At 41.3% G+C, this 24,099-nt stretch overlaps 1 protein-coding gene across 1 annotated transcript; it reads right to left on the reverse strand.

Moving 5' to 3' along the window:
* Positions 1-684: 684 nt before the first annotated feature.
* Positions 685-22,284, reverse strand: EXOG (exo/endonuclease G). The gene is made up of 6 exons (XM_074574028.1): positions 22,090-22,284; positions 20,695-20,844; positions 17,956-18,095; positions 16,102-16,178; positions 12,973-13,087; positions 685-1,611 (listed from the first exon to the last, which is right to left on the reverse strand). Exons 1-6 carry the CDS (start codon positions 22,232-22,234, stop codon positions 1,150-1,152), a joined length of 1,089 nt encoding a protein of 362 aa, XP_074430129.1. The 5' UTR covers positions 22,235-22,284; the 3' UTR covers positions 685-1,149.
* Between the last annotated feature and the right edge of the window lie 1,815 nt (positions 22,285-24,099).

Raw genomic sequence — 24,099 nt, forward strand, 5'->3', positions numbered from 1 at the left:
TGTTTCCTCTTTCTTTCCAGATGAAAAATCTCAAGACGATACAAGTCATACTAATTTCTGTCTGAAATTTAAGATGTACACACAAATATGCCTGAAATTCAAGAGACAGACACAAATAAAGTACAAAACGAATGAAAAAAAGAATTTCACTACATCTCCGAAAGAGATGCAAAGCTGAGCAACTTCGTTTGCTGCTGAAATAGAACTGGAAACGCATTTTTAGCCCGTCTTCTGCTTTCACGTAGAAGTTTTGTTGCGCAGTTTATAGACCAAAGCCACTGAGACCGGGCAGAAAGCCAGCCAGTGACTACCACAAACAAAAAGAAAGCAGCGCTCGCCTCTCCAATCAAACAATAGGCAAGAAAACACGTTTATCCAAACTTAGTGGTGAAAGTGAAATATTAAGCTTACATTCTTTTATGAGGACCTAATCTACGCCGGTACCAACTTGTGTAAACTCTGCTTCTGTTATTTTTATAAAAAGAAAATGCAGAATTACACACGAATGGAAGAAGCCCACTGCAAATGACAACAGCTGACAGCTACTGACATGCTAAAGTATCCGAAGCACACAAGGTCAGGAGAGGTAAGAGACAATCTGGTTTGGTTAACACAACTAAGTAAAGACTGTAAGGGATTCAGAATATGTCCTACAGGTCTCTAACAAAAGAGCGTGAAATAAAATATTTCTAAATGAAATTTAATTTTTAAAAAATCCCAGAAAGTACCATCGCTTCTACAGCATCATAACAAAAGACATTTGCAGGCAGAATTACAGTTAAACACGTTCCAGTTACACTCCCAAGGTGTCTACTGTCTATTTTTATAATATTCCTAGAAGGGATTCCATACAAACCCCAAGTCTGACGTCTCGCTTGGAAAATAGCACAAAGCCTTTTCTGGAGGTCCAGTAATCTATTCATACCAGAAAGGGGTCGTTTTCATTTCCCACATCTAAGTACTGCAACAAACCGTGTGTGTGCATCATGTTACACAAGAATGAATGTTATTCCGAACCCATCGGCTTTCAAATGTTTTTTTATTGTTTTCACAGTTCAAAAAAAAGGAGAATTCATAGAGCCCTTGTCTTTGTGTTTGCCTTCAGGTCCCCTTTCAAAGTACAAAACCCGAAACTTCTTGAGCAAGCACTCAGCCAGCTTTCCCCTCTCTAGCTGCTACTTGTTTTTCTTGCAGTAGTTCTTCTTCCTTCTTCTTGTGAAGCTTTAGGAGATACTCATCAGGCTCAAGTCCTGCCTCCCTTAACTCTGACATGGCTTTCTCCAACCGGTGCAACGTACGGGCACTCTGCACTTTTCGAGCGGTGATGTACAATGTAAACTCCTTGAAGCCTATCAGCTTGCAGGTGTCCACCTTGCAGATATTTTCAACATCTTTGGTTTTGTCCACCTGGGGGAAGAAAACTAAACCTGACATTTTTTCCAGATCTTCAATGTTTACTTGGAATTCAGTCAGCTGGTGACTGAAGCCTATGGGATTGTTTGGCACCACAAAAGCCCCCAGTACCAAGGGCTCTGGAGATGTTCTGCTCCGTCTGGCAAGGATCACCTTGTAGAGGTGGGATGGCACAGCTACATCATCCTTTCCGATTACCTGTCAAAAGGAAAGTTGTTACAGATACAGATCTTATCAGTTGAGGGGGGAAAAAATAATGAGACTAATCCTACTACCTCTAAAAACGAGTCAGAGCATGTAGCTACACAGCAAAATCACGTGTAGTGTTATCAGACTAGACGCTGAGGTGGAAAGCACCATTTCATTGCAGTTGGTCAGGAATGAGCTAGTTATTTGATGCCTGAATCTCCCTCTCAAACAGGAAAAGCAGGGCAAAGACCACTTCACCGCAGGGGTTTTTTAGCCACTGTTGGTAGGAGACCTTCCCAGAAGGTTCTCTGCCTTTCTCCTTTAACACTGCTGACTTTATATTATACTGTTAAGAAGGATGATGCAGACAAAAGGTCAAAAGATTAGTCAGTAACTGCCTAAATATTTGTAAAGATCTGTGACACGGAGCTCTGGTAGAACGAACTCAACTTAAATCCCCCGAGCAGTGGCAACTTCAGTTACGGCTCAAACTGAACTGGAACCTTCAGAAACGGGGAGTCAGCCAAGACCCCAGCTCCCTAATCACGGTGTAGATCTGTAAGCTGACACGAAGGGATGGTAAAGCTCCTTTCTCATACTGCATTACATTGTTAATGCTTGGAATGCTGTTTTGAGCAACAGTGGCTCTAGACTAAGTTCCTGACCTGACAAATTATGTGGTTTTTAATATGCATTTCAAATTAACTTACCTTCTGTCAGTTATTTTTTGTATCTCTATTACCCACACACAGCCTGTATTTAATAGCCACGTTACCTAAGTAAGCACTTTTTTTGAGGGGACCTGGATACAAAGAAGTACATTCAGTGACTCATTATCTTGGAAGATAAGTCTATACAAAGAAAATGCACCTATTTCTTCCATAAATTCACTACGATTCAACTTAAGAGCTTGTACGTGTTGGGTTTCCTGCTATATCACGCAGGCCACGACCCAGGAATTTAACTCAAGCACCAGCAGGGGAAGATCAGGACTCCAAATTCACGTGAGATCTGCTAACAGCTCACACACATATGTGTACCGCGGACACACCACCCTGTGTCAGGAGTAAGTCCAAGGGAATAAACCTATTGATGACAAACGTAATCTCCCCAGTACTCAAAAAAAGGGATAGCCTGTATTAGGCTTTTTTTTTTAATTCAACGATGCTGAACTGAATCTGTCACGCTAACAAAGCATAACAGGCTCACACATGGAAAAATTGAGTTTTGCATAACCCTTCTGTATAACTACCCTTCTAAAATTCGTACATTTATTCTAATGGCAACAGAAGAAAAAGATGCAGACGCCTTACAAAACTACAAAGGCATCTCATTTTATACATGAAATCCAGTAATTTGGTACTGTTTCCAATATTTGCAATACCTGCAAAAGCAAAGACTGCTTGTTTTGATTTTTTGACAGCTTTTGTTAGATACAGTTAAAACACAGAGAAAGCAGGTATTTATTTCACTGCCAGAACTGATCACGTTAATTGAAAGTATTTTACAAGCTAATCCCGTGTATCAGTTCAGACATGTTTTCTCCATTCACATATTCAGTATAACTCAATCACAAAAGAAACACTTCCTACGTATGCTTTATTCTGAGAGCATTCAGCACTTCTGCAAAAGAAAGTATGTTTTTAAAACTAAACTTCGCCTGTGGCTACTGAACCAAGGTTCACATCAGTTTATTCCAATAGTTAACTCATTTCAATTATGAATTCTTTCAGTGCTCGTAGTGCCTTCTAACTCTGTTGCCAGTTTTTTAAGCGACCAGTCTTACTGGTTAGACCAAAACCAGAGAAAGTATCTTTAGGAGAAAGATAAACTTCCGATGAAGAAAGTTTTTTCATGTTTTGTACAAGAACACAGTGGTAACATCACTACTGTCTCTGGCAAACGTGCTCTTAGATTTCTTTACTCTGCTACAGAATATTTTCCCCCTTTCCCTAAACTAGGCTATTTAATGGCTTTGCTGTAGTTTAAACTTTTTGTTGTTGTTGGTTTTTATTTGTTTAGAAGAATGGTCTTGCTTATGCCACCAACCTTCTCCTAAATAAAGCTCTGCCTAGACATCTAAAAGCCATTGAAACTGTTAAGCAATAAATAAATGCCTTATGCCAAATCTACTTTCCCTTTCAACGACGACAGATGTCTTGATAGAGAAATTAGAGCTCCTGAGTGTCAAAGCACTTTGCATTTAGCATTCAGTGTGGGTGAAACTAGAGTTACAGCTCCTCGGGATCAACTGCATAAATAATCAAAACTGACTGATGCACAGGTAATTTTAAAGTACACTAAAAACGCATCAACACACGGCTGTATGTGGTAGGTTAAAAGTGAATTATGAAATGAACAGTGTTGGGAGTTCAACCTGTTTGAGACGGGTGGCACGCAAACTGGGGAGTACATGCAATGTCTTGGGCGTGAGAGGGAGGGAACCAAGAAGCATGAAAAGCCCCGAGGGGGAGAGGAGGGAGTTCACATCTCCATAGTCACCCAACAGCGGGCAGTGACTGACACTGCTGAAGGCAGAAGCTGGAGTTCCTTTTCTCCCCCTGGAGCGAGGAGCTCGCAGAGCCTGCACTGAAATCCCCGCTCCTGCCTGCTCCCAGGGCAAGGTGAAGAGAAGGAAGATGCTGTGCCCAGCCATGCTGTGCCCTGAAGCTGCTGTAGCCTCCCAAGAGAAGGGAGTAGCAAGACTAAACCCTTTTCCCCAGATTTTCCCTGGGTCAACAATCTCCTGACCTGCAGCATTCCTGTGCAGTACGGCCCGCACTGCCTTTTCCAGGCCTCTTCGCATACTTTTTTCCCCACTATAAATACATGTATACGTACTAGGTCCTCCTTAGCTCGGCTCCCTCCTCTTCTCAACACCTCCCACACACATACACATACCAGCATCCTCTGTCTGTTGTCTAAAAGACTAGAGGGAGGGTGAACGCGCAGATGGAGACGCTACAAGTATCTCAAATGAGGAGGTATATGGCATATGTAAAACAAACAGGTGAATGTGCGTTGAGTGAGCTAGCAGAGGGAACAGGGGATTGAGTCTGAGGACTGAGTGGGTGGATAGAAAGGCTGGGGAATGAATAGAGCTGCACATAGAATAGTTAGGTACGAAATGGAAATGCTGAATGCCTGAAGTGGGCGTTAAGGGAAAACAGACCCTGTGCTTATGTAATATTATGCAAATATATACATTCTATGTAAAATAATGCACATTTATGCATAGTATATGCCCTTATGAAGGAGGGACAGAAAGAAGGAAAAAGAGGACTAGTTCAAAACTAAGGAAGGGTTGGCCTTTTGAGAAATGTAGCTCCAAATACAACTCAACTCTATGGTGGTAATGGCCACACATGTAATTTATGTACCACTTCAGTTCCACATAAGCTCTCTTTTGAGGATTTAAATAAAATTTAAGTGGTGCTCAGGCTTTATACAAGTCCTCTGAATAGTAGTAAACTACTTCTGTAACTACTTCACTGAGTTCTAATACTGTTAAAGTGATTAAAACAAACTTCAGCCTACCAAACAGCCAAAGTCCATAAATGCCCTTTCCTTCCATAAAACAGGGCATAAAAGTTCTATCCACAGCTGATTCTGCTGGAGGAGAACACCATCAAAGGAAGGTGCCTGGTTTCTCTGACAGAGTATATATGCATGACAAAGAATAAATATGGTTTTTTCTGCAGTTTAACGCTTATGTGAACCATGCACAGGATGCAATTTATGCAGCCAGTGTGACCCAATGACTTCTGTTAAAAAAGGAAATGCAGTTCTGGAGCACGCTCTGCTATTTCCATCATTAAGATCTGTAATATACCACAATTTGGTTTTTTATGGGAGTAGACAGAGAAGCTGCAGATGAATGTTTCTGTAGAGTTGCCCCCCACACACAGCTCAACTGCCTGGAGAAAGAAGTAAAGCGTGATCCTGCAGAAGTGAAGTTTGCAACAGAGGCAATAGGTAGGAAAAACAAACTCAACAATTCATTTCCTATTGCCACCTAGAGGATTTTCCTACCGAACTACAGCAGTCTGAATCACTATTCTGATCTGCACCATCCCGTTTATCACAGTGCATGCCTACCAGAGGCAGATAGCATATGCTCCTACTGTAACCGAACAGAAAATGGGTTAAGATTATCCACACACAGATGTTGACTTTGATTTGTGCTAGTCTATCCACCGGCAGCAGATGATCTTTCAGCAATCAATGCCTGAAAGAGCTCTCTGCCTCATCTGGAAAAGAGCAACAGTTTTTAATAATATCTGTGATTCAAAAAAAAAAATCATGCTGAAAATCACTGCTGTCCCAACATGCATTCACACCATGTTGATAACAGGCCACAAGGTAACTTTCTGTGTCATCCTTGGAAAATTTCCATTTTGCTATTCCTATAAAATTTTGCTTAATCTTTCAAATTTTCAACTGCTTCATAACAGAAAAGAAAAAGCACTTGAGCTAAAAGCCTTCTTTTTATAGCATTAATAATATTTCTTCCCCACCATCAGTCGGGAAACCAACGCGAAATTTCAGACACTATTTCTCTTTGCTTGTCCGTATCAGTTCAACATAAAAACATTCATTGCCTTAACTTTTTGCAGCTGCTCATTCCTTTCACTTCTGCTTTGCTCTGTTTTCTTTGGTGATCTCGTGCTGGCTGAAGCCCTACCACTGAACTGCTGTTGTCTAATAATGCAGTATTATGATAATGTCATTTTCAGCATAGTGTTTATTGTTTTTTATTATTATTGACATTGTTATTGACATTCCACAAGTGTGTATAAGTTTGTCCTACTCCTCGATGCCCAATTAAATGTGGACAGCTGCCATGAGGACTGGCCATTAAAATGTGTGCAATTCCTGACATTTAGAGATGTTTACATATTGCTAAAACAACAAACGTGTCGGTAAGCAGTCATACAAACTTAAAGAGCTCACAGAGACAGATAAAGATAAGGGCAGAAGTAACACGATTTCTTAAAACAAAGATAATTCAGTGAGTTCAGCTGATAAATTTGGTCTCATAGCTAAGTGACGGGAGGGGGATTTGTCTTAAGCATGGCTTTCCTTACAATTTTGGCCAAATCATTAAACTGTTCTTGGTCGTAGTTTTTAAAATTGGAGGAAGGACAAATTTGATAATATCTGTGGAGTGCCTAAGTATCAGAATAAACAATTAAGACAATTGCTAATGGCATCTAGGGGAAGTTTAAAGGTGTGACATTAACTAACATCACCTTCACGTGGTAGATAAATATGGGGCAAAGCAGTCCTTAAAAACTACAGTTTGGAGTTTATGAGAAAGAAAACTCCATTCTTACATAAAGAGGAGAAAAGGGATATATACGATGTAATGGCGGAACACTTGAGACTATTTAAGAAAAAAAATAGAGTGTAACTCTCAGTAGAAATTTTAAAACATACACAAACGTTATAATATTTTCATTTTATATTGGACTTGTTACAGCTTCCCAGAGTAGTAAGAAACCTATATTCTTCTGGAAGGGTAGGAACAGTTTTTAAAAGAAAGGACTCATGAATCTAAAAGTAGTATCTTGCCACCTAGTGACTAGAAAATGAAAATCAACCGTGAAGAGAATGAGCAGAAAGGACTAGCCTTTCATCAGCGAGGGCCAGCTTTGGATTGGCAATTATCTGAGATTCTCTTAGAACCTGGTAAACAGAAATCACATTCAATCATGCCTTAACTGCCAGCACACACTGAAGAGTCCTTGCATCAGAGGGTACCATCATCAAATACATTAAAATGATAGCTACAGAAATTCTCTCTACGCTCTAGTAACCATCTCTTCCCTCTATTTCTCTGTAAAATAACTCGAGTTTAGAACAAAGCCATACTGCAAATCAGAACTGACTGAAAAGAAGCATACACACAATTCTCTACGTAACAGTACTTCCATCTATGTCTGGCAACAACAAAATTAAGATATCTGTCACATTTCTTGATGGACAGAATTCAAGGACATCATTCCTGTCACCCAAAATAAGACTGTAGCATTCCCTGAATAGGCATTTGTTTTGTTTTAGCTGTAACTTGAGGCATGATACTGACCAGGCCCATCGGGTATTTTACTGTAGATAATATCATTCACACTGATACGACTCCAGGTTGGACAAGCCGGAGCTGTATTACAATTTGGTACTAAATTCTGTATAGAAACAGACTTTCTGGTAGTATAAAAAATTCCCTTTGCTACCAGTATAATTTTATTTACTTGATCATTGTGACAGCATTAACTGCCTCCACTTCAGTTCCTTCTGGATTTGTGTTAGGCAGCACTGATTCTGTTGATAGTGTTTTTTCGCCAATATTTGGGAGAACTCTGTCAGATGGCATTGAGAAGAACTGAGGAGTGTGAAGGCAGACCTAGCAATACAGAAAACAGAAAATACTACAAATGAAAATCATAATAACAATCTGCAACAACACAGCACAGCCAAGCACTCCAAAATGCAAATGTATGTACTTCAGGAAAATTTAATTTGTTCTGGCTGGTCTGATTGCTATTGCGAAATCATTTGGCAATCCTAAACAAGAAAGAAAAAGAAAAAAAAAAGAGATGGTAAAAAAAAAAAGCTGTGCCTAAATACATAGTTATGGCACTAAAAGACAAACACCCCAAGCCCCCCTTTTTTTTTTTTAATAAAGAGGGTGTGTATACGCATTATGATACTGTATTTACATGATGACAGACTACTACTTCCACAGAATCCATTTAGGTTATTTAACATTGAATCCACTACAGCCCCTATCACCACTCTTCCTATAATAAAAGAACCTTCGGGATGGCCACAGTGCTAAATAAAAGCAACCCCATAAATCTATCCTGCACCTTTGGTGTCTCTTCTCCACTCTTAACCCAGTGTCTATTATTTTCATTTGTACATCATGTCTAAATTTAGGGCTGACAGAGCTCTAGCTAGCCATTTACACCAGCTGATCTAAGATCTAGCCCTTTGCACATAAGTTTTATGGGACATGTATAATGGACCTAGATCCATTAGCTGCCTGTGTAGCCTTGAGCCCATTTGGAGCAGCCAACAAATAGTAATAGTCCCCAGATTTATTTCCTCCTTTGACAAAGATTCCTTCCCCTATAGTATCTTGGCTAGGAGAAAACCTCTACTACTTCTTGAAGTTGACTGGAGAAAACCGTAAAGTACCATCTTATATTTGAGAGGTCCAATTAGTTTTCCAGGGACTTATTTGCCACAGAACTGGATGACAAGTAAGTGTATCTTCTGGTACAGTTATTGTGCATCTCTGGCCCAGCCAAGTCATTCAATTTTGAAAATCAAACAGCAGACATGATTCCAGTATGAACCTAGTATATCACTAAAAAGTACAGAAAAATGTCTTCTTCAAACAACAAAGACAACGTTATCTAAACTGTACCTTCGTTCACCAACCACAGCCAATTTTTCTTAAATTAATATTTACTACGATGGCAATGGGAATAAGAAGGGTGGAGCACTAAATATGGTGCAGTAGAATTATTGCAAAATTTGTATTCCAAACTCCAAATCTGCTGACAGAGGAAAATCACTGAAGTGACAGTCACTGGAGAACAGTAATGTATAAACCAAGACAATGTCATTTTGATTTGATCTGGACAAAACCGAAAAACCTGCATCTGCCTCTCCAACGACACAGAACAGATTTTTCCTGTTGGCATTCTATTTTACATATATTCTCAAAATATGTTTTTCAGATACCAAGCACGGTCATCAATCTACTCTTTGCAATAAAAGCCTCCGCTGGAGACAGATGAAATGACAGAACATATCTGAGGATACAGCAAGTTCAGCCAATAGATAGAACAACGCTGGCATCTAAGGAGTTCAAGGTTAATTCCCTTTCTGGAACTAAACAGCAAATGGTACCAGAGTCCAAGCAGGAACTGGGAACAATGCCATGACCGATGCTCTGTTTTTCTTCTATAGTGATCTAAAAATAACCTTTTTGGATGTCTGATGAGAAAAACACCAGCCTGTAACACCATGGATACATATTTCACCGCTCCTTTAGCTAAAAACAAGGAAACTAAGATTGAAGAGAGGATCTGAAACAAATCAATGCAGACACATTCACCGTAGTACTTCTGCGTTTTCTTTTTCCACAATTCTTGTCTCGGAGAAGAAAAACATTAGAAAGGAGCTCAGCCTTAACAGTCACATTGCCAGATTACAGGTTGGGAGTTTCAGCACTATTGTGTATCCTACGGCACCTCTCCTTAAACAGCACATACTAAGAAAAAGGACACCTTCTCACATCAGCTTCATAAGCCCAAACAATGAGGACTAAAAGCCTTTCATTTCTAAGTCACTTGTTTGAACCTAGCAGAGTTCACTCCGAAAGACAGGTAAGCGGTACCTTCCCTTCTCGTTCAGCTGCCAGCTCTCAGTGCGCTTCGTTTAGGGGCAGAATCCCAGTTTACCAAAATCAATGGCAATGACTGCAATTATATCCAAGGTATCTATTTGAAAAGAACTTCTCTCCAGTGCTTTGACAGGTTGTGTTCCCTCTTCTAAGTGTATGCATTGATGTAAGAAGAAAAAAAAACAAAGCAAAACCACACCACTCTGAAGTCTCTCTCCCCAAAGGACAACTTCAATGGCAAGCACAAGAACTTATGCCATAAAGAGATTTCAAAATAACAAAATTCTCAGCCTGTATTTATTTACACTTAGAAGTGTAGCCAAAGAGGACCTAAATCAAATAATTTAATATTTAAAACCAAAAAAAAATCCCCAAAATCAACATTTTACTTTTTCCACCTGTAGACAGCATTATCTGTACTTAAATACAAATCAATTTACATAATGAATCTCACTGTAGGAAGCTAAGTAAAGGATTTATGAATGTGGCCAAATGGTGAAATGAAAACACGAATACCATCATTCCACTGGTTTCAATCTCACACTGAACTTCATTTCATAGTTTATATTAAGACCAAAACTGATAAAACGTCCACAAAAGACCAGAGTTGTCATCAAACCCAAAGATGATGAAGACATCTTGGCAACAGACACGAACAGAACGATATGATAATCAAAGCACCATGGACTTTTTGTGCCACTATTATTCCACCATGGTATCCTGGTATCAAGTTACTTTGAATAAAAGCAGTAAGATGCAGTGCCTTCTCTTATTTTTACCTGTGGAATACTAAAATTTACATTTCTAAACCAAAATGGAGAGCCAAAATCATTTTTCAGAAAATGTAATCCTTCTTTTCTAAGTAAACACTTTCTTTGGAGAAAAACTAGAAAAAGATGACCAAGATTGAAGTGAAGCAGTTGATAGATGATTCAGTTGCTTCCTGGAAAATCACTTTCAGTTATAAAATGTTCAAGTCAGCTCAGGATTTTTAATTCTTCGCTACCTATGTTTAGGGATAAAAAATAAATGCAATATCCTGACAGATACGAAGAGGCAAATTCCAGCAAGCTAAGTGCAAGTCTGGAGAACTCTAACAGTACCATTCTGCATGACAGTAAGCCAAACGCTCAGCTCAAGACTGTTGAAAGGGAACATCTCCCTCCTGCTCGCAGCTATGTGCTTTTGGACATATCTCATGCTGTCACCAGGAAGCGCTGGACTCCTCTGTGTGCTGCTCTGTCCTTCTACGACAGTAGAAAACAAGCCCAGTAAGCAAATAAAGAGTCCAGCATCCATGGTTTTCTATTGTATTGGGTAATTAAGCATCTTGTGGGAGGATCTGACAGTCATCAGCACTGGCAGACAAGGGCAAGGACTGGGACGTGTAATGGGCAATAGCAAAGTTGGCACCCTCCCTTTGGGAGGCAAGGAACCATTGCCAGTCTAAAGCTGGCTTTACCACTAATTTATCGTATGGCATTGGTCATATCCCTTAAACACTGCTTATCTATCCATTTGAAAATAAGCACGGTTGTCACCTTGCTCACAAAGATGTGGTGAGAGCTGAAGTTTGGAACTGCCGCTGAACATGAAAAAGACAAATTATTATTACCGCATTTTCATATGCATAACATACGCCTGTCTGGAAAAAAACAAAAACAAACCCAAACCCAAAGCTGTGATTTTGTCACAGTCAAGGCTATAGATATGGGGAGGTGGGGACATACGGGAGTTTTTTAAGAAGTAAAAAGGTGAAAGGAGAAATTACATTCTATCATGACTGAAGTTCCAAGTTCAATCAAATGGAAATCAGCTGTGTATTTATAATGGAGAAATAGCCCCTAAATCTTACCACCAAACAAGCCAGTGTTGAAAGCTGAACATTTCTCTCTTTTGTGTCTCTCATACTCCTCTGAAACAGGGGCTTGTTATAGCAAGCTCATTCGTTGCTCCTCAGAGAATGAGTTGGACAGCTGAATCATTCACGAGCTGAAGCTGCAGTTGATCTGAGTACTTATTTTCAAGGAAAAGTGTTTTTTCAAGAGGTGCAAAATACAGCATTTATTATTTTGCATTATGCTAGCTTTCATCTAGCAACTGAAAACAGCAATAATATCTCGTTACAGTAGGGTCAGAAGGTAATACTCCCTCCCTTGAATACCTTACTATGCTCAAATCCTACAGATGTCTAAACACCTGCTTACAAGGAGTAAGTCAGTATAAGGAATAATAAATTGACCTCTCAACTTGACAGGCTTTCCTATCCGTCAGTCTATCAGTGGCGGATTCTAGAGACTGTGCAAATCTTCAAAGTGTTTTAAGCAGGTAATAAAAACAGGGGACCAAAAGAAGAAGGGGGGGGTACCAGTCCCACAGACCAGTGATCACACTGCATTCACCTAAAACCTACTGAATTTGAACAAAGTCTTTCAATTGACTTTGCTGTGCTCAGAATCTCATCTGCAAGGCCTCATCTCAGTGATGCACACGGGATATCAGCAAACAACTGCTTCTGAAATTAATGGAGCACAGGCATTCCAGCACCCTATATAGTTTTGAGAAACCCACACTACCTTTGTATTGCATTGTTTCTAAAATATATCAATAAATGGCTGAATAGATGCCTACATACCAGGAAAAGCCACTAACTCTCTGTTTAGATACTGTCATGTATCACAGAAGTCAGAAAACTGTTTTACTGCAGACTGTGAATAGGTATTTAACAGATCTCTCTTTGCAAATAGAACCAATTATTTTAAAATTATACCTTTTCATGTGTTGGCAAGACATAACACATCTCTACTGAACTTGTCCCAGCTAGTATTGGACATTTCATACATTTTGCGTGTTCTAGGACATTTAACTATGTTTTATCAAGCTACAGTACCAATTTTAAATAAATAAATAAAGTACTACCACTGCACTAGTAACCCAGCAACATATATACATACCTGATAAGTAACACTCTTCTTTCCGTCATCGTTTGTTTGAGGCAAGGTCAAAGGTCCAGAAACTACCCAAACATCCTCAAATCTCTCAGTCAATTCCCGACAATACATTTCCATTCTGGAACATATTTGTCAGATAGGGTGAAGTCAGCTGGGAAAACTTATACCATAATAATCTTTGAAACATCCTGTGAAGGGGAAGATGAACTACTGACAGTTTGGGAGCATTTTTCCAAACTCATGTGACTGACTCGCAAGTCAAAGAAAGTAAAACGCAGCCCCAAGTCATACTTCCCACTTGTCCCAGGTCCGCTTTGTTCCAGATAGGTGTGTGTTACCCCACAAATTTGAAAATTATTTCTGCGGCCTTACCATCTGTCCTGAAAATCTGAATTCTCTACTTACTCCCACACTTGACACTAGAAAGATGCTGCTGATGGTCACCTGGGATTAGTAAGATACTTGTTTTAAACAGCAGGTTATGGCGTTGTAACTTTGAAAGGTTCTACCATGTTACTGGATTTGTATGTTCCTCCCCAAGGAATCAATGTCCTGCAACAGACAGCTCTTTCCATAGCTCAAAGTACTTAGGAAATTTTCTATGGGTCATTCCCACAAGTCTACTGAGTGGTTTTTTATATAAAACTGTTTAAAAATAAAGTAGTCACTCCAGAAATACTAACATTATTTTTGCTTTTAAACAAATTGATTCAGTTTCTAGCATAAAATATTTGCCCAAATGAGAAGGTTTCTGGATCATGCCTATTTTACATAAAACAAAAGATTATATCCTATCTTCGATCTAACACCCCAGGTGTTACAGAAATCACACACAGTGAGCACTCACTGGTCCTTTACTAAAGGTAAGAGTTGCACTGCACTCAAATAGACAAACAGACCATAACATGACACAGATCAGCCCAGCTAACCTGGCTGCCTCCGTAACGGGGAGGTTTCACCCCCTTCTCTGTCTCATCCCTGTTCCTCGTACCTCTCCCTTGGGCCACCTTTAGCACTCTTCATCTGTCAATAACCCTTAACAACATCAATCTTTTTTTTTTTCCTTTTGTGCTGAGTTAGTGAGTTAAATCAGCTCACACAAATCAGAATTAGCAGGAATGAGCCCCTTCTTCTTTGCTAATAGTTAGCTGATGTGATATGCCAAAGCACTGACCACAAGACAATTTTTTTCCTGCTGTTGTCAGCTTTGCTTCCCAGCAGCTCAGCTCCTCAGGCTGTCTTACGGCATGGCGATACAAACACCACCTGGCACAAGGAAGGAATGGGAATAAACGCAGCTAGGGAGCAAAGTGCTTCTGGTGACAGCAGGGACAGAGATCAGATAACAGTGACCATGAAATCACACTCAAAGTAAGACAGAAAATGACAGTTAAACATCAGGAAAGAAAGAAGCATGCATGTTGGTGGGAAGAAAATGAGGAATAAATACTAAGGTGCAGTTAGACCGCACCACTGAACCAAGCCAATAGCTTACTATCTAACAGCTGGCTGAAAGATGCAGTCCTGCTCTCCCCTTTCCTACTGCTCCCCTTGTCTGCCCCAGCTGAACAGTCTTATTCCATCTTCCATGTTGGCTTTGGCACTCAACTCACCAGTTGATCCAATTTTCTAATCTGTCAGAAACATAACCAAGCAAAACAAAATGCAAATCAGTTTAACTGGGTTAGCAAATGGAATTGACTTGCTGCAGTCAGGCTAGTACCAGAGCTGGAACTGGGAGAGCAGCAAAAACACATGGCTGGAGAGCAAACACCACTTTAAAAAACAACAGATTGTTAAACTGACTAAGCTGTATTGTCTACCTGCACCTCAGAAGATGATTCAAGAAGCAAGCAATTAAAAAAAGAGAAAGGAAGAGAGTACTAAAGCCAGGAAGGGATACAACAAATGTGAGACAAGGTATCCTTAAAACTATTTATCACTAAACAAATGAGTGACAAAACAAATGGCACAAATACCTTGCTTGTGTATTTAAACTGTGGGGATAAGGTACTTGGATTGGGAGAAAGTGATAATAGCTGCTTAAATTGCGGGGCTGATAGTGCCAGGGGAAATTTTCAAACACTCGCCATGATATCCTGGTTAGGCAAAAATCCTGCTCAAGAGAAATAAGGAGGGTTTCCAACCTTGGATTGTTAAAAATGCCTAGCTTTGGTATAAGGAAATTTTATGCTCAAATACTTGAGGTATGACAACACAAAAAAAACCCTCTTAAAATGTTATAGCATTTTATTTGTCTATAAAACAATATAACCTTACTGAATGCCTCATATGATTTTATATACATACTTATAAAACTGGAAAGCAGTGTGTAGTTGAATGATGATGCATTTCTGATAGACTTTTAGTACAATACTGTACATAATTTTGCTCACCTTCCCTTGAGCAAACCTTGTAAAATTCATCATTTTCCCCTCCTGTTTCTGAGCGTTAACATTCTGTAAGTCCAATGCAAGCAGCTCTGGATGACTGCTACTTTTATTACTGTTCTTCTCTACTCAAAGGAAGGAAAGAATCAAAATCCTACGTGAAGAAAGTTTAAATTTATCAACCACTCAGCTGATCCAGCTGGCACTCACAAGTGACAGAGAACCTGCCTGGCTGCTACTTGGAAGCCTGCACTCGAAGAAACACCTAAGACCTGAAGTAGTCACGACTCAGTGGGGAGCGCTCAGTTCTCCAATTCAAAGCGAACCAATGTCCACATACAGAGATGTGAATACTCTCGCACTGGAAGCGCTTTTTTGAGTAAGAGATGTTAAAGCAAGATCTAAGCCCTTTCCTTGGTTCTACTGAATTTTCCTTACGGACAGAGATGTTAAGCCTGGCACCTTTACCCACGTCAGCCAGAAGAAATAATTTTACCTATTCTAAATAAACGTTCTCTACAGTTTGACTGAATAAAGAACTAATTAATGTAGCTGCTATACTCTTCTTGCACTGTAAGCACTGAGCTGCCTTTCATTTCAGAGAAAGTTGCTATATCCCTACAGATAGTTTATAAAGTGCTCTAGAATACCGGGATGTGAAGAAGCTTTATAAATATAGCATTTTTGATTTATGCCACTACCTGACATTTTTCACTCATTTTACTTACAAGTAATTTCTCACCTGTTCCAAAATCCAGCATTATTTTCATAATTCTGAGGCACGATGTTAGACAGATAAAACGTTTCGGCCATAGCTGTCTGCATACAGAAAGAAAATCATATAATTTCACTGAAACATTTACAAGCTGAAAACACGTTTTAGAAGTTTTCAGATCAGAATCCATTTCTAGTTTAGTCTTAACATTGTTATCAACATAAATGGTCAGATAAAATCTAAATCAGAATATCTAGAAAATTATTTTGGATCAAGAGGAGCATAACTGAGGTCCAAACCTTGCAAAATAAATTTATTTTTTTTTTTGCTACAGAAATGTAGCACAAAACCATCCAATTCTAGAGGCACAGAAATTACTATGTTACCCAGTGTCAGTTTTGTAATGCCTTTGGAAGCAGCCAGATACTCTTCCTTCTGAATGGGAAGGATGCTTTCATCCATGTTTTTCATTTATTTGACTGCCTAATGGCTAGCTTTTTCTTGCCCTTACAAGAAAAAGTTTTATTAAAAGTATTAACCAGTATTTCACAAATACTTTACATGCAGGTGATGAAATTATTTATGAGACCATAACGGACAAACATCTACATATCTGCTTAATTTTATCTTTAAAAAGTGTCATAATCCTCTCTGAACTGAAACCCACATATCTCCAGATGTGAAGGACCTGGTACTAAAAAACTACGCGTATGTAGGGAAATACAGGAGAAAACATTTCCAAGATCTTAACCCAGAATCTTCACAGGTCCTGTACTTGGCAGTATTTTTCACATACTACTTCTTCAAAGTGAAGGGGCTGGTAGAACTCCTTAAGATAATGAGCAAACACTACCTGCGCTAATTAAACTGTGAAATTAAATTTTTTAATCCCGTAATTTGAAAGATTGTATCATCTCACTGCATTTCAAGTCAGGTCCAGGATCTCTCTGCACAGGTAGCTCACCAGCAGACACTGCCCAGATATCACAAATAAATAACTACAAAGAAATAAAATGACTGGTTCCTTCATCCACCACATGCCACTGTGCTGTCACTCTGCCCCACTACATACTATTCTGCCTGGCAGAAATACAAATTCAAACTGCTTCTTAATTGACAAATTGCTGCATTAGGCACATTTCACAAGAGGATCCAATAAATCCAAGGCTGCTTTGTTAGTCAGCCAAGGTATTAGGGCATGCTTTTCTTACAGCTCAAATAAATGGCAGGTGAAGACATTTTATAGACTGAAAGAACTATGGCAAAAGAAGGTTCTAATTTACCTCACACACATTGCCAGAAAGGAAAAAGCCTTTTAAATCATTCAAGCAATCCCCTTGCCAATACAGAACAGTACTTAACAGCGTCTTTGCTTTGCCCAATCTAGCCTTAAACATCTCAGCACCTGTTGGTCAGGATGAAGTCATCGTTCCCCGTCTCCCTTTAACTGAGCTTCGGAAGACAGTTCTGAGGTTTATTTGGTGAAGGTTATCATCTGCATTTTACAGGCAGACAATGTGACATACAAGAGGTTGAGAAGACTTGCTTAACACTATACAGTACCAGATATACTCACACCATCTCTGCCAAACAAGTTAACACAGGTGTGATTTAATGAAGAGAGGTATGTCACCAGAGGATGCACCTGATTTAGATGCCTGAAGCACACGGTGAGAGCATCCTACAATGCTCAGTCAGGCACAGACCTTGAAACTCCAAGTCCAGCTCTGTGCATCAGTAAGACCATGTTCCATCTCAAAACAAACTGCAAATGGAACACCACACATTACTTTTAAGGGTCTTTTGACGCTTTCTGACTCATAAACAGAGGGAAAGAAAGAGAGGGAAAGAAAGAGAGGGAAAAGAGAAAAAAAATCCTACTGTTGAAAATTTGTTGTCTCCTGCTGGTGCCATGTGTCCTCGTGACCACCCACTCCCAAGGTAGTCTTCATTGACAGCACTAAACATTAGAGGGATGTTAGGATCTGGTCTGAATTTACAGTGCCTTCGGTCTGCATTGCCTGAGGAACAACACACTAAATTGTTAGGTTATCATTAAACCATCATAACAGCAAGACAAAAAGAACTGGTTCTGTCACATCTTGACAAATGACCCATGCTTAAGGATTCAACATGTCAGTCTTAATTTGGTATTTTTCTCCTCGACTATAAAAAAGAATAATTCTATCCAAATATCTGTGCTTCAATTCTTCCCCACTATACACTAGAAATTCTAACATGCTTACTGTTTTATAGAAAAAAAATAAATCCAAAATACTTTTGCCTTATCATAAATGCAAATTAATATTAAAGGCAAGAATACTAAACATATAAACCAGTAAGACACCATCTTTCCTAGGGAACGGTCTAGGACCCACGACCATCCATAGTAAGGAATGTGCTCCAGAGAAGCCTCAGAGGCACACACAAGGGTGCCAGTGCAATGGGCCCGCACAGGCAGCAGCACAGCGCGCAGCTTAGAGAAACATCACTGTTGTACACAATTTTTTTCCCCAAATGACAATATAATTCAATGTATCTATGGCATACTGATCTTTTTCTTTATAAAATCCAGGGTGTCATCTGCAGTCACAAATACAATATAGAGGACTATTACAAATTCTCTTTTCATTTAAGCATAAGTCAGGGCCTGTGGACACAAGAGAGAATTTTCTCAAACTTGGCACTTTATAAAGTACTTCCTATTGCGATACAATGTGAGGGGCAATTTTCAATAGTGATCACTGCTAGCCATTAAAATTACTCTTTTTTTCTGTAGCTGAGTGGGCATACTGTATGCGCTTGGGCTTTTTAGTCACGTCAGTATTACCACTGAGCACATACATGCCCTATGCTTCCTTGTGCTCTGTACTAAGAACAAAATGTGGTGCATGCTCTCCGCCTGGCAGCCCTCTGAAGAACCCAACAATATGCAAGGACCACAAGGAAGAAGGGAAGGAAGCATATGGATAATGTATCTCTTGGAAACCAGTGCCTGTAAGCAATTTCCTCTTCTTTGCTGACCATCTGTGCACATGCCCACGGAGGTGATGTCAAAACAGAGAGGTGATCAGAGCATTTTTATGCAGTGCAGGTACACTTTTCTTTCTTGGTAAAGCATGTGACATGATACTATAGCACAGGATTGATGCTTAGGAAGCAACACTGACAAGTTTATCAGCGTGCAAAACAACACATGGTTTCAAAACTCCAGTAGATAAAAGGTTTTTGTGACCTTCCCCGAATAACACAGTTCTGCCTCAAATCTCAATTAGAATAGCTATCACACATAAATTAGAGCTGAATGCCTCAAGATGCTTAATTTCAACTTGCAGGTTAGTTGCATCTGATCGTTTGGAAAACATTTTAACAATTCAGCTGTTAAGGCCCACTTGAAAGCAAGCCTGGAATTACTGCTTTCTTCTCAGAAAGAAGTGGAATCAACGATGCTACTTAGGGGTTGGTTATAAATATTTTCAGGATCACGCTTTTAATTTTGAAAGGTAATTTGAAGACAATGATTAAGATATATTTAGAGGGCTACTGCATTCATAAAACACTTTACAATTATACAGTTACCTCCATTACTAATAATTTGCCTTATAAAAACTGAACTAATGCTATAAACTTAATTTACAATGACTGTATGCCACTCATATTTCATTCACGACTGACAGCAAAAAAGCACTGAGCCTCTGTCTTGCATAAAGAACTGGGGAGAGAGTATTAGATAATGCACATCAGAAAATACAACAGAACTGCATCAAAGTAAATAATGGCTGCAGCGAGTAGGTACACCCTATCTAGCTTTGAACAATTACAATTGTTGATGCCCTTTGCTTTATTTTTATATCACTGATGGACATTCATCTTTTCTTCCCATTCTGAACAAATCTCTTTAAGATGAGGATGTTTCACCTGGAGATGAAAGAGTCTGGCCACTAAAGGAGCTGACTCCACAAGCATTCCGACATATGGGGCGGTATATCAACTGACACAGATTGGCCCATGGAACTAACTACGCAAGCTAAGGAAGCAAGAGCAATTTCATGCGCCTGAACAATAACACTGAACTTCGCAGGTCTGAATCAGAAGAGAAGTTTCATTTTCAGTTTTGCATCTTCTCTCCTGTCGTGTTTAGAAGAGTTAAGTAAGCTTCCCTCCTGCAACATGACTGACAGTGTTTACACTGACAGAGATCTGGTGTTTACAGACTGTTTCATAAATTCATAACAGAAATTTTCATGGAAGGTAGCTCTAGTTCTTCTTCATTCCTCCCTTTGATATGCAGCCTTTGGGCCAACTGTATCTTGCAGGCTTCAGCATGCTATACATTCAATACCAGACTAGTCCCAACAAGAGAAAGAATACTGAACAAGCCTGCCAACCGGCAGTGACAGATTTCTTTTAAATCACAGGCAACATCAGCCTTAATACTGTCATGAAGCTGACATCCACCCAGAGGCCTGCTGCCTCCAGTCGTATTGTGAATGGGTAGAAATATCCATACCTAGAGATCGCTCTAGGATTTTTCACCCTGCCTGCTCCTGGGTCCACCTTCTGTGAACTGCGAAGCCCATTCTGGGCACCATAAATATAAGAAAATAAATACCTACATACCCAGTGTCTTCTGTTTTGAAATATGTTCAATCACCCATCTAGGCACCCGTTTCGCTTGGTCATAAGACAGTGCATGATTTGTGTAAAGTCTGGTCTCTGTTCCAGCTTCAGGGAATCCATATTTTTCCAGCAGGGACTCTTCTACTGGTTCTAAGGAGAAAAATAAACAGAACACCACCTAAACATGAAACGTGATCAGAAACACGACAGTAAAAAAAGCATCTCAGTGGATGTGGACATACTGTATAGGGAACTACTCAAGGTTACTGCCACAATTACAACCTAAAAAATGTTAAGAGAGCTACCCAGTGAAACTCCCTTAACAATGAAAAGTTGTGGTTTTCATTGTGTCCTCACATGAGGACCTCAGCTGTAGGACTAACTCATCCACTCTAATGCCTACACACATCTACCTAGCAATCGCTCTGGGCTGGCCATCAGAAGAAAAGCCATCATATATTTTGGGACAAATCAGGCAGCAAGGAGTTACGGACATGGGAGATCAACACACACATTTCACCCTTCAGAGCTGGAAATCGCTTTCCTCCTCACAAACTGAGATGTACGAGTTGAACACAAACCCGAGTCCTGCCCTCACTGGGAACACTTACACTCTGATGAATGAATGAAAGTTTCACTTTTGAGATTATTATTTTTTTTGCAAGTAACATTTTTCTCTCATGAAGCAATATTTACATCCGTCTTACTGACTTCCTCGTCCTCCAGCCATCTGTTTGACAGCAACTCTGTTTTTTAGAACTGTTCTTCCTGTACTTTCTGACTCTCCAGTACTTTTAAAGCCTTCAGGCTGCAGAGAAAACCCCCTGTGGGAGGCCCTGGAGCTCCCCCACAGCGCCTTTCCCACTCCTTGCACCCCCACAGCCCCATCCCCACGCCTCACACCCCCAGGGCGAGCGGGCCAGGGCCTCCGCAGGCCAACAGCCACCGCTCCTTGGTGGCCTTGTCTGGCCTTATAGCCTGACCTCAACTGCCTGTTCGAAAGTAAACGTTCCCCACAACACCGTGCTGGGGAACGGGAAACCCATTTCCTCGCCTGTCACCACCATTCTGGTGCGTGCAGGTGCAGCACGGGGAAGACGCGTTTTTAATGAAGCAAGTTACGGCCCCAGCATCCCCAGATAACCTCCTCCCCGCCTCCGCCCGGTGCAGGAACTCGGGGGAACTCCCCGGCCCCCTCTGAGCACCCTGGCATGGAGGAAGCAGGGACAACGCCGCTCGGCGGAGAGGGTTTGGGGAGGGGGGGGGGGGTGGTCTGTGGGGATCGGGGCCGCCCTGAGGCGCCGCCGTTCCCGCCTCGCCGAGGCGCCGCCGCTCCCGCCCGGCAGAGCCACTGGTCCGCCGCGCCCGGCCTCCCCTCTGCTCCGCGCCTCTTACCCTCCGGCAGGGCTCGCCCGGGGACCGGCTCCGGCTGGCTCTGGCTGCGGAGGAGCCGCCACGCAGCCCAGCACGAAGCGGCGCCCGCCGCGGCCCCGCACACGAAACCGCCCAGAAAGCGGCGGTGGCGGGGGAAGGCCGCCATGGCGGCGGAGGCCGAGGGGGACACACGCAGCGGCGCGCTGCGCCGCAGCGCCCCCTGCCGGCCCGCCCAACCGCGGCGGCGCCGCGGGGCTGCCATGGCGGCATCGCCTCAGCGCGGCGGCGGCCCCGGCTGTGGTTTCCCCGGGGAAACGACACGGCAGGAACGACCGGAGCGGGGTTTGCCCCAGCGGCTGTGAGAAACGGAGAGCCCAGGCGTGGAGCTCGGCCTCACGGGGAATACAGGGACCGCCCGGAAAGGGACGGCTAGACTAGTCCCCAGCCAGCGAGGCTGGGGGTGATGACTCCAGCCCCAAAGGATGGTACGGGGTTGGGTTTAGTCACCATTTGGTGATTTGGCATAAGGCTCTTTGTCAAGAAAGCCACCAGCCCTGTTATTACTTTTTTTCCTCACATATGACTGTTCATGTTCAGCTTAGCCTCATGTGAGTCCACTGGAAGCATTTCCAACCCGGCACCAAGCAAGAGGCATTTTTGATGAAGAAAAGGACCAGTTTAGCATTGGAAAACACCAAAGCATGGGGGCTGCGTTGCCACTCCATCGCTTCACTGCAGGCAGCTTGCCTGGAGAGGTCTGGCCATGCTTCAGTTGGTGGCTGAGGGCATCTTCTTGCCTCATGCCGGGGGGATTACAGAGCCCAATGTGTTGCTATGAGTTCAAAGAGCTCAAGCTTTTTATTATTTTTTTTTAAATTTTTTTTCCAGGTCAAGCCTTCCCGCCTCACTGAATCTTGTTCAGTACTCAGGTGGAGGAAAAAAGAAAAAACCTAAAACCCATGGTGTATGGAAGCTGCACCTCAGTCCCAGGTAGAAGAGTCACCCTAACGACTGGTACCTCACGCTGAAGCTGTTTCCCTGACTGGGAACAGACCCCAGAGCACTTGTGGATGCTCCGTGTTTGCTGACAGCTTCCCTTTCCCGAGGAAACATCCATCCATCCTCGCCAAGGAACTGGCTGTGCATTTGCAGTGGGCACACCATGAACAGAGGTGTGCTGCTTCACACCATTCATGGCTCCGGTAGCAGCTCTACATTCAGTGTAACTTCGACCTCCTGCAACCGTTAAGGTATTAGTGGGCGAGTTTTTGTAAATCAGGTTGGAACCATTTAAGCGATCCCTTGCTGTCCGCTCTGCTCGAGCTGGTGGAAGGTGGAAGTGCAGACACTTCACTGCAAGGTCCTGGGATTTAGCTTAAACCCCCCATCACTGGCAGTTGTTGCATCTACATTGCTGGAAATGATAAGCAGTGTTACCACGGTACTACAAGAGGCAACACCCTTAAAAGGACACAGCAATTTCAGCTAACTGCCTCTTGCCTTTAGAGGAGTTAGCAAATGATATGTAGAGGTACAGGCCTCAGCTACGCCTCTGCAAGGGCTTTGTTAGGGATTTTGGACAGCACAGATACCATTAAGACACTAAAACATTCTTCTATAAAAAAGGAAATTCTCCAGCTAGATGTGGAAGACAATAAAATACCAACGATTTTTAACGTCACACATACAAGAGAAGCAATTATTTGTAATTTACTGTTTATTTTCATATACAAAAAGATAAACTTGAAATAGTTCTTTCTAGTTTTTTTTCCTCCTATCTGTTGGGGTGTAGCTGCTTCACACAGGGCAAATACTACATTCATACTGGTTTATTCGGACACCCAGTGCAAAGCTGAAGCAGCAAAACTCCAACTTGGCAGATCTAATTTCAAACTTGAGACTCATTTCTAAAATACCACAGTAAAAAGGAACAAAGATCCACTGCAAATTCATGAACTATGATACAATGTTCTTGCCAAAATGTCTTAATTTCATAACTGCAATACAATGGATGTCTGCATTAGGCCATTT

Source organism: Larus michahellis, chromosome 2 (assembly GCF_964199755.1).
Source record: "Larus michahellis chromosome 2, bLarMic1.1, whole genome shotgun sequence".
NCBI lineage: Eukaryota > Metazoa > Chordata > Aves > Charadriiformes > Laridae > Larus > Larus michahellis.

Bases quoted from the DNA above. Each gene is read 5' to 3' on its own strand.
- EXOG (XM_074574028.1), bottom strand. From the start codon at position 22,234: ATGGCGGCCTTCCCCCGCCACCGCCGCTTTCTGGGCGGTTTCGTGTGC. The intron at 20,845-22,089 runs GTAAGAGGCGCG...TTTTCTCCTTAG, and splicing joins CGGGCGAGCCCTGCCGGAGG to AACCAGTAGAAGAGTCCCTG. The intron at 18,096-20,694 runs GTATGTAGGTAT...GTTGTTCCTCAG, and splicing joins TTCAAAACAGAAGACACTGG to GCAATGCAGACCGAAGGCAC.